This window comes from Zootoca vivipara, chromosome 5, assembly GCF_965207765.1.
Source record: "Zootoca vivipara chromosome 5, rZooViv2.hap1.1, whole genome shotgun sequence".
Taxonomy (NCBI): Eukaryota; Metazoa; Chordata; class Lepidosauria; order Squamata; family Lacertidae; genus Zootoca; species Zootoca vivipara.
In genome coordinates, this window is record NC_142588.1 from 27,828,788 (window position 1) to 27,840,304 (window position 11,517).

Below are 11,517 nucleotides of genomic sequence, written 5' to 3' on the forward strand. Positions count from 1 at the left end.
GATTATTACCTTCACTCATCCCATCATTCCCACAGTACGGAGCCCCCGCGTCTGAACTTTTAAGCTGCACTTCCAGCTATCGTGGTTATTAAATAAAAGAATGGAATCCTCAACAGGGTTATCATTTGCTCAGCTAGCAAAAGAGAACATCAATAAGATTCAAACGCAGCGCAGAGCTGGAGTAACAGCAGGGCCAGCTAACAGCTTTGCTCCTATCCTCAGCTGGCTACCAAACTACTACTACTACACACACACCCCATCCTCCTTCCCCGCTGCTGTCTATCTCTAAACCACCGCATTCAAGGCAATACAAATTTGCTATAAATATTATCATTATTTTGCAAGAGGACAGTTCCTACTTCAAACCAGGGTCTCAACATATTTTCATTGCTCTCTCAAACCTTCCTTTATTCAAGCAGATGTTCAGAATGCTTAAGGAATGCAAAACAGTGCCCCTGCTTTGGAAAATTCTGCTCCTTTGGTTGAGTCCTCTTTAATTTTGTAGCAAAGCATATCTATAAATGTACTCTCTGAGAAGCCCTTCAAGCAGCGCTCCTATTTCACATTCCAGAATCCCTTTAAACAATGTCCTCTGTTCACTATGGGCTCTTTCTCCCCTATCATTAACTGCAACTTCAAAATACATCTTTAAAGCACCAGACTCTGAGCAAATTATAATTTGATTCTGGTTAATTACAAGCAAGCTCTTTGGAATGAGAGCATACTGCACCCTAAAAACAATGCACTCAGTGTACTTATTAGTAGCTGCTCAACATACAGAGTTGCTATTAGCAATTATGAGCATTCTGATCCATCATCAGCTTTCACCCAAATCATCGGATACCAGGTTCTAAGGTTTTGGTTTTACACTGAAAGGGCCACCCAAAATAAATCTTTGGTTCTATTTCTTTTTTAAAAAATAATAATCTTAGTTCAAATAGCACTGTCCTCTTTACAAGTCTACACAGCCCCTGCTGAGTTTCAGTAGGACTTGTAGCAAGCAAGGATTACAGATCTCTGCCAAAACAGCTAGAGATAAACAGGAAAACATAAAGGTGCATGGACCAGTTCACCCTGTCAGGCCTGGAATGCAGCAGGGGTCTGCTATGACAGACCCTAAAGCAAAGAGGATGAAAAGAGGATGGAGTACGTGAAAACAAGTATCTGTCCAACAGAATATACTGTATTTAGGCCACAACACTTCAGTCAAACCAACTGAACAGGAGACTCTTCCCAGGGAAGGCGGTGAGTGTGTTTTTCCAACTAGAAATCTCTCCCTAACAAACACATGATTACGGCTGCACAGTCCACAGAAATACTTAGCAATCCTGAAGAAAGACAGAAGCCCACATTACCCTCCTCAAACCAGCTCAGATATCTTAAAACTTCAAGGGTTAGCCCCAAACACACATGCATACCCCCATGCAGTTTCCTGTTAGAGCCTATTTTGACAATTAGAAACATTCTTCTTCTTTGACCTTTCAGCTTTATTTTATCCTGGAGAGAGAAAGCCCGATAATCACTCTACACTTGATTTTTTTGCTCCTTTAATATGCATAAACTTTTTCCCCCTTCCTAAATGCGCTACATAGATGTCCTGTTGAACTCTGTGGAACTTGTCTCCAAATAAGCTGGTCAGGAAGATAACCAACACCTCACTCTTGGTTCCTCCTGCTGCAACAGATTGCTATAACATATCCTATGTGGAAACAGACAATCAACAGGACTTACTTCCCAATATAACCTATTTCAGATAGCACCTTAACAGCACAAACACCATGGTGTTAAATTGGAAGCAAGCCCCACTGAGTTCAAAAAGACTTCCTGCTCAAGCGAAAGGGTGCATTAGGGCTGGAGTCTAAAACAGTAAGGCCGTGGAAGAGAGTTCATGAAGGAGTCAAATTAGCAACGTGGTTTGAAGTAGGTGATTTACTTTGAATTGCAGTCTCTCAGGCCACCAACTTACTCAGATGCCACTCATCAAGGGGCAGTTACATCTCTGTCAGTTAGTTCCTGTCAGGAGATACTCCAGATTGCTTTTGCACATTTTTTTTTTAAAAAAGCAATACTTTCCACGGGGTAATTCATGCACAGTGCCTATTCAATACAGGTAACCTCTGAAAGAATCAGGCACATTGTTTCAGGGCTCTGACAATTTACTTTTTTAAAAACGTTCATATTTCCACCATGACAAAGATTCAGAGCAGCATCACCCACTTCTGCTTGAATTACCAGTGGAGTCAGCCAGCCCCCATCATCTGGCAAAAAGTATAAGAGTTATCGCTGTCAATTAACCAGGAACCTGGATTTCAGGGGAATTGTGTGCAGTTACTTGCATATAACAGATAAGCGCATTTACTCAGGTGCAAGTGTAGGGTCCATGGGGTTTACTCCCAGGTAAGCGCGCACTGGCTGCCAACCTAACGCCACAAACTTATGCACACATGCATCACAACCCTGCAGAACTCTCTCCTCTGAAGTGTGAATCCCAACGCTGCCTTCCTCGGAGCAAGTGAAACGAGCAGGCTTTATTCCCGAGTTAACCGTACACAGAGGACGAGCATCCTTCACATGCACCTGCCCCGAGATCGGGGATCCTGGGTCCCCTTTCCGAAGCAAACCCCCTTTTCAAGGTGAGCTGGGTTATATATTCACCTTTCTGGGAGGCAGGTTGGAAAACGCTCCTCCGAGCTGCACTCAGAGGAAAGGCTGCGCACTGAGCACCATGGCAGCTACTTCCGAGCACTGGGGGGGGGGGCTGTGTTTGGGAACTACTCCCGCAGCACTTGTGGAAACCTCTCCTCTTTGGGTCCCCCTCACTCAGGCAGCACCACGACGACTTCTTTCCTCTGACCTTCCCCGTCCCTCAAACCGAGGCAACCGCGCTTCTCCGCCGCCCTCTCTTCAAAACTGCGACGTCTGAGGAGAACAGCGGGGGGAACTGTCCCGTCGTCCCACCAGCGCGGGGTACACTCGGCCCGCCGAGACCCCCCCTCCCTCCCAACAGCAACGTTGTTTGGGGTGTTCGATTACCAAAAGGGGGGGCGGGAGAGAGCGAGAGAGGGCGACAGCGCAAAGCAATTATTTTCGTTTCTTTACTCTCCCCGCTCCCAAGCCTGTTATTAAGTAAGTCCAGCTCCCCTTCTCGACGCCGCCGGAATAAGCGCCGGCAGAAGAATCCATACGCACAAGCGACAAAGCGGGAAACGGGCCGAGGTAGGGGTGTGTGGGGGTGTTTGAAAGTCTGGGGTAACTTTTAGGAAGCGGGTGGGAAATCAGGAGTGTGTACATGTCTCTCTCCACCTCAGCTAAGTCCTGACTCCTGAGGAAACGCGCCGGGAGGAGACGATGAAGCAGCGCTCCCCGTCTTTCCCCACCAACCACCCTCAACCCCGCTCGCGTTCCCACGAGCCGCTCCGAGTCTTACCTGCGTGGCAAAGCCTCAGGTTGCAGATGCCCCCCAGCAGCAGGAGCAGGACGATCCCGCCGGGGCCAGAAACTCCCCGGCTCCAGGCAGGAGCCATCGCTGGGCGCGGACGAGGCTGCCGCGTCTGCCGCTCTCCTGCGCCTCCTCCTGCGCCGCCGCCTCCTCGCCCTCTCCAGAGGCGCCCTCCTCTTCTGCTTCTTCCCTCGGCAGCCCTTCCAAAGCTCCAGCCTCCCCGCCCGGCGCCCCAAGACTGCCCCGCTCCCGCCGCCTCTCGCAGCCACGCTGTGGGGACGGGGGTCCGCGCAACTCTTCCACTTCCCACAGGGGGGAAAGGCGAGACCCGCCGCCGCCGCCGCTGCTGCGCGAGGAAGAGGGTCGCCGGTGCCGCCGAGCCGCTCCTGCGGTGCCAGGCTGGGCAGCTCCTCCCCGCTCTCCAAGTTGGTAGGAGCGGCGCTCAGAGGGGCAGCCACGGCTGCTGCTGCGGGGCTCTCATCGCCGGAGGCTCCTGTCGCTGCTGCTGCTGCTGCTGCCGCCGCGGCGTTGCTCCTCGCATCCTCCCCGCGTCCAGCCTCCTCCGACAGTGCCAAGGTGTCCCGCGCGCAGGGGAGCCCAGCCGCGAGAAGGGGACGGGCTGGCGGGAGGAGGAGGAGGGAGAGGAGGAGGGCTCCGCGGGAGGGGGCGGGCGACAGCCGCAGCGACAGCCGGAGCCGGGCGAAGGAAGGGGGGCGCCAGGGAGCGAGCGACGGCCAACAGGACGCGCAGCCGCGCGTACAAAAAACAGGCGGAGGCGGCGGAGGCGGAGGCGGCGGGGGGGGGGGATCGGCTCCCCAATCACGGAGCTGGAGCCTCTCCAGACGAGTTGGCGGAATCCAGGAAGACGGACGAGCAGCAGCAGTCCGATCTCGTGCACGTGTGTACCCAGAAGTTTCAGGCTGCTTTTCTATCTCTTTGTAAACCGCTATGGGGTTTTTCAGGTGCATAAATGTTATGAAATGGACGAATACGCGCTGCCTTAGTTGAAGAGCATTTCCCTCAGTACATGACATCTTTGCAATCCCCATTTTTGCCCACTTTTAAGTTGTTTCTGCAGCAAAGCTCCGGCGTCATGGACCATAAACGCGTGCTCTTAACCACCGGTTCAGAGTCACTAGGGACACGGGTAATGTTTGGTTTTGGCGCGTCAAAAGAGGTTCTCCGAAGGGTGGCGATTGGCGAGCCTCTCCACTGCGCCTGGGAAGCAATAGGTCCCATTGGCTTCAGTACCTAAAGAATGGCTCCGTGTGCCAGGCAGCCAGGCTCTTCCCCTTCACCCTACATGCCCGTGCTCCGTGATGCTATGCTTCCTAACTTGATTGAATGTGGCCTCCTCACAGGTAAGAGATCCCACTGAAAGTCAATTTCACTTCCAAGTATACCGTAGGTTGAGGATTTTGGTACTGCTAGTTTGGCCATTATCCCTCTGCACACTGACTTGACTAGCTTTTCCTATGCTCACCGCTGGTGCTAAGGTAAAAAAGAACTTATTCCCAGGTAAATTTAAGATGTGGGCTGTGAAGGTGACAACATGGAGATGGAATTATTATTTTTACCTTTACTTTCCTTCTCCCTGACTGAAATCACTGATTTTTTAATAAAAAAATTAAGGAAACAGTGCCAATAATTCAGAGCTATGCCCGTCCTGTGTAATATGAGATAATGGTCTCCAAAAATGTAATCCCTGGGCCAAATAGCCCAGGGTTCGAGCCCCATACTGGGCAAAAGATTGCTGCACTGCAGAGGGTTGGACTAGGTGACCCTCATGATCCCTTCCAACTCTACTATACTATAATTCAATGATATACAAATGTCTGGTACAGTTTCAAGGGGACCTTGAGACTATGCTGAAAACAAATGTTTCTTTGAATTTTCCACCATTTGCTGAAGAGGCAAGCCACTTTCCAGTTCCAACTTTATAGAGTGGTTTGTCTCTTCAGCTGTGCAAGTGACTACGTAGCGGTGCAGCCTTAAACTTCATTGATGCAACTCAATAACCCTGTGATGGTAAACACACTGAAAACTCTCCCTGATGTCAGCAACCCTCGTTTCTAAGCAAACATAGGATTTCATAGCACACGAGTGCTATTGTCATTTGTCACACACCTTCTGGGCGGGTGGGTCATAGAATCATAGAACTCTAGGGTGGGAAGGGTCTTCTAGTCCAACCCTCTGCCATGTCCAACTTGGGGCTCAAACCCACAACCCTGAGATTAAGTGTATTGTGCTCTTCCAATTGAGCTACCCCCCCTGCCCCCCAGCCATGCTGACTGGAGCAGATAGGAGTTGGGCTGCAACAGCAACAGAGGACCACAGCTCTCCACCCCGATCTAGTATGGAGATGCTAAAACAAACATGAAATACTAGTCATTGTTCTTCGGCTTCACTGTATCAGTCTGCTATACATTACCTGAGCAACTGCTTCCACATGTGGCAATTTTCGACTATCTCTCTCTATAACATGTAATAGAAACTTACATTAAAAAAAAACAAAAATGTGTCACTGCTGGGTGTACCGAGAAGAGTATGTCACTGGTGTGGAAACTTCTCTGGGTCATCGGGAGTTGTTGCCATGTGAGGAATGCTGTTGAACCACAGGGGAAATAGCTACTGCAACAGATCAGGTACTGTGTAGATCTGCCCTGCGATACTGACACAATCCTTAAATCAGTGAGACTTGTTTTTAAATGAAGTTGTAATCTTAAGCAAGCTAAGAAGGAAGTTACACCAACAGACCTAGCCGTGCTTAGAAGGGCAGCTCTTTGTGCCTTTTGCTGCTGGAAACTGATAGGGTCAGAACAGAACTCTGTGTAACCTGGGAGCCCGCATGGTTTCCTAGCGGCAGAAGTGGACGTACCATTCTACCTCTTCTGTATGAAAGGACTGGTTTTTATTAAAGAAGGGCAGGCCTACGAAATTAACTGCCTGCAGGGGACTGCTAACAGGGCTGCCTCACGCAGGGCACATTTCCTACAGTAACCTTAATGGCTGCATGCAGAAAAGCACCAAAAAAAAAAAGTTCTTTGTTTGTCATATGTGGGAAAGGAGACAAGAGGACTATCTCAACCCATTAATGTTCAATATCCCTAAATAAACATCCCCCTCCTTCCCCTTTCTTTCTCAAAGATGAATTTTGAGTACAGGGCTGAAAGTGTACACTTCACTGGCTGCCCCCCATTCCCTGATCCTTTTCTGGATGCTGGGCACCCCTCCCCCTCCATCCCAAGCAAGTGTGAGTGTTAAGGGGGGATGCAGAGACCACAGAGGTCTCAAATGTCCAGGAAGCATTGCTGGTCTTTCTGATTTTTGTTTTGTCTGTGACAGATGAAAGCAGGCAAGATTAGCCTTAGAGGGATGGGGAACCCATAGCAGAATAAAGAAATAACTCCCTTCCCACCTCTCCACAGCACTGTTAACCCCCCCCAAAAAAACAGCAGCACCTGATAATCTCAAGGAGATAAGGAGAAAAGATGGACTGTTTGCACCCTGCTGGTGGTTTTTAATGCGTCTTTCCTGCTGACTAGGAAAAAGGAATTATTGCATTTTTACAAAATGGGATTTGGACAGTGGAAGAGGCAACTCCACTCTCCACAGCTCTGCGCACACTTATCCTACCTACTTCTGATGGTGGGTGGGTCAGAAAAGCATACAGCCTGCTCCATAATGTCTATTTATTTCACCTATATATAACCCACTCTGCCTCCAGGAAGCTAAGGGCCAATCTGTGGAAGATCCACAAGAATGGCCTCTCTTGAAATGCAGCTATGTGAGGGAGAGAGTGCCAGCAATTTTGGTCACAGTCGTGGCAGTGGTGTTTGTGTGTGGGGGATTTTATCCTTTCACTATGGCACTTTCTCAAACACCTCCTCCCCAGCCCTCAAGCTGCACTTGGCTTGCTGTTTGTTTGTTTGTTGCTTTTCTAGTCCACCCTTTTCTCTAAGGAGCTGATGGTGGTGTACATGGTTCTCCTCATTTAATCTCCACAAGAACCTTGTGAAGTAAATTAGGCCGAGTAGCAGTGACTAGGCCAAGGCTTCATGGCCATGTGGAGATTGGAACCCTGGTCTCCCAGGTCTTAGTCTGACACTTTAACCACTACACCACACTGGCTCTGTGGGCTGCAGGTTCCACTCTTTTATTACCTCAGTCACATTGGCAGCCCTCCCAGCTGCATTTCAGTAAGATAGACTGAGAGGTCCAATCATGGATTTACTGCATGAAGCTTACAGTACTTTGGGCTCACACAAGGCTCCCGTGGTCTCTCACTCGGGCAATGACCATGGCCACCATTTGCTTAAGAACAGCATGCATGCACCAGTGCATTCTGGGTTGGCATTTGGGACATGAGTCTGTGGCCCTATGCAGTAGAATGGGCAAGAGGACCCCCAAACACAGCTTACCATTGAAAAGAGTGAAACAATATACATTCCTATCTAAACAAGTGGGGTCCTTCAGACCATCAAGTCCAGAGGCTTAAATTACCTTTATGCACCTTTCATGGATTGGTTGGATGCAGGGGAATGGTGGGAGGAACTAGCTGGGGAACCTCCAAGGGAAGAAGGCTCAGAGCCCAGGGATTGGGGGTGGGACAACAGTGAGAGGTCAGAAGGAGAAGAGGGAGAAGAAGGAGGTGTTGGAAGCTGAAGAGGTAACAGAGCTTAGTGATCTGGGAGAGTTTGTGGCAGAGAGAAATCCAGCTGCCATTACCCCTGGCTATTGACCATGTTGGCTGAGGCTGATGGGAACTTGAGTCCAATAACATCTGGGGGTCACTGTGTTGCCTATCTCTGCTTGACACTGTACGATGAAATGTTTAGCCTCATGTCAGAAATTCACTCCCAAGGAGGGAGGGAGGCGGCGGGGGGAGAGAAACACACAACCCTATCAGCATAAAGGATGTAAGCTACCAACTCTCTTTTACTGACCTGTCCTGAGATTTAGCAGTGACCAACTGGACTAGAGGATTGAACTTCGTTGGGAGGCAAGGGGGGTCTTCAGATATGAGTTCCACCATAAAGTTCTCAACTCCACCACAACCACATTTCTCTCATGTGATCAATAAGAAGTTATTCAGTGGCTGAGTCCTTGTTGTCCAGTGATTTTGGGACTACTATTCAGCCATGAACAGCAGCAGCTAGAAGTCTATCCTTCCCACCAAAAAGAGGGAGTCAATAATGAGCAACTTCACAGGGTTGTTTTAAGTTGAGCAATCAGGGGTGGGAATCTCAGCCCAAGGACACTTCAAGGGCAAACTTCAGCCACATGGTGGTGGTGGGCGGGGTCAGAAGCAAAAGTGGGCGGAGCCATGGGTGAGCCGTGTCGGACATTCCAGCCATGCTAAGGGCAGAGGTTGCTTCCCCCAGCCTCCATCTCCCTGCCCTCCTCCAAAGCAAACGAGACACTATCACAGTTCAAGAATACGCAGTCTAAGAGCAGAGGAAGATGAGCAAGTGCAGCCTGGAAGCACATGGGCTGGGAGAGCCCTGAGGGGCAGAAAGAGAGGCCTGGAGGTCTGCATTCAGTCTCCAGGTTTCTCAGCCCTGCAATAAGGCAGCCATCGCACTGCGCAACATTGAATGTCCATGCAATCATATGAGTGAAGATAACTATATCATAATCATCTGGCAGGTGCAGCAACCACACCTGCCAGACGTCTCTGTTTTAATAGCCCCGTGACGATTAAAGAGGCCCTGGAATGCTTCAGGCCAGGAGAGCAGAGTTATCAGATCTCCACTGCCTAGGCCTCCTCCTCCGGGCACCAAATATTGCACTGACTGAGGCACCTTTCTTCCTGGGTGGGTGGGGTGTATGACTTTAGTGGCTGGCAAGGGGATCACAACCATCCAGCTCTTTTGTTATGTGCAATCGGATGCCTTTCCTTGATATCCCTTTAGGCTTGACTATACTGTAGCTGCTTTTGAGCTGGCGCCAATGGGGCAAGTGGAAAGGGAAGCAGGCAGGCAGTCACTTGGCGATGTTGCTTTTTGACAGCCCCATTCATTCATAGAGCGCTTCCACTGCTCACTCCTCTGTGCAGTCTTTGTGGATGGGGGGAACACCTTTCATTGTGCTGCTCAGGAAAGCAACACCCTGCACTGACTGTGTGAAATTGAATCACCATCACCAGCATTATTTGTACCTTTGTACCTTTATGTGCGCAAATGTCATAGCAAGTTACAGTCGGGATGGGGAACCTATGGCCCTTCAGAGGTTGCTGGACTACAGTGTCCCTGGTCATTGGCCATGCTGGCTGGGGCTGATGGGAGTTGGAGTCCAGCAACATTTGAAGGATCCCTCATCCCTGCCTTATAACAAGCCTGTAAGGTATATTTCCACTTGGAAAACCATGTTAGTTGCTGCAGAAAAAACTGACAAAATATCCTATGATACCTTAAACACTAACTAATTTTATTATGGCATAAGCTTTAATGGACTAGACCCCACTTCACAGATGCAAGATGGTGTGGCTGCTGTCGCATGCTGATGGCTTGCAGGAGCCACAGGTGAGAGCTGAGTGCAAAGGTGGACTAACTACCCCAGAAGGAGCATGATGTGCTCCCCACCAGAGGTACTTCCTCTCCCCTAACTACCCCAAACATTATAAAGTTCCAGTAAAATCTATTCCACAACTTCAGTACCAGTCTAACACCTGGAAAAGATGTAAACTGTCGTCACACAAGGAAAAGAGCAATGTTGGCATCTAAGGCTCAGATTGCTCTTTTCTCGGGTGCTGTTTCTTGAACTTCTGAGCTACACCCTAGGGAAGAGAAAAGAAGGCATCTTCCACTGCCACAAGGCTTTCCACTTGACTCCAGCACCGATCCTTCACATACTGTATTTGAAGAATGGCAGCAGAGCGAGCCACATTCTGAAGCTTGAGGGAGACTGGTACAGTTCTGTCTCTGAAGTAACAACTATATGTTATGGTAGGTACATACCCAATCTGACCACCTTTATTCTTTTATGTGTGGGGAAATGCAGCCATGGGCCCCATAGCAGGGATATGCTTCTGATACAGCACTAGTTTCCTGCAGAAAGTCCTCCACTTGTCCCCAAAGGTGCTGGTTATTGCAAACAGCACATTGAGGTGCAAGTAGCAGCCAGGCAGGGGGCAATTTGCACCAGGAAACTGGCATGAGTTTCTCCATTCTAGATCAGGAGCATATTCTGGAGCAGGGGCCCACAGCTTTTTTTCTTTCATGAAATGAAAAATCCCCTTAAAAAACATCCATTATGAAGTCTAAACCTAAATTGCTTCTATAAAAAGCACACCCACCATCATCCTGAAATGTAGCATCCTCTTAATCAAATTTATTCAAAATCTCCTTCGTACACCAGATATGTTTCTGTGCTTAATGTCTGGAATCAAGGCTGTTGTGAGCAACAGACCAGGCTTTAAAACTGAATGTACGCATTATTTCGGCCCTCTTTTTTCAATCATGTCAGGGTTCCCAAAGTGGAGTTCACCCAAAATACTTTAATAATGCTAATAGAATTCCAAGCAGAAAGACAACACGAGGTCAAAATGATGAGCCTGGCAACAAAGATGACCAAACATTATCCGCCAAAAGCCTGTCCAAATGGAAAGGCAAGGGGGGTGGGCTTGTTTCTGGTTCTGTCACACAGAGCTAAGAAGCAAATAGAGAAGTTCAGGGGCCAGCACTGTAAAGGTCAGTTCAGTTGTGGCCACTACTTAATAGAAGGCCTTCATAATCAGAAGCCTCTTATCCCTATATCTTGGTCTTCCTGAAAGTTCATCTGGAGCAGGGTTTCCCGACCTTGGGTTTCTAGCTGTTGTCAGACTACAACTCCCACCATCCCTAGCTAGCAGGATCAGTGGTTAGGGATTATGAGAATTGTAGTCCCAAAACAGCTGGAGACCCAAGTTTGGGAAACTCTGATGACTTAAAAATCAGGAACTTCATCGCTGGACTACATTCCTGACTGCTGGGCCATGCTGACTGGGGCTGAGAAGAGTTGGAAACCAACAACTTCTTGCCCCCTTTTTACACGAAAATATAACTGATCGCTGTGACATTCTCATTGGCATTGGCATT

At 48.9% G+C, this 11,517-nt stretch overlaps 1 protein-coding gene across 2 annotated transcripts in view; it reads right to left on the bottom strand.

The window, feature by feature from the left end:
- Positions 1 to 4,044, bottom strand: part of UNC5B (unc-5 netrin receptor B) — a 170,973-nt gene extending 166,929 nt beyond the window's left edge. Inside the window, exon 1 of one of the 2 annotated variants that reach the window (XM_035137966.3) lies at positions 3,428 to 4,044. In XM_035137966.3, coding sequence (XP_034993857.2) covers positions 3,428 to 3,524 — 97 coding nt within the window. In that variant the 5' untranslated portion in view covers positions 3,525 to 4,044. The remainder of the gene's footprint in view (positions 1 to 3,427) is intronic. The other variant, XM_035137967.3, reaches the window with a different exon arrangement.
- Positions 4,045 to 11,517: the final 7,473 nt, after the last annotated feature.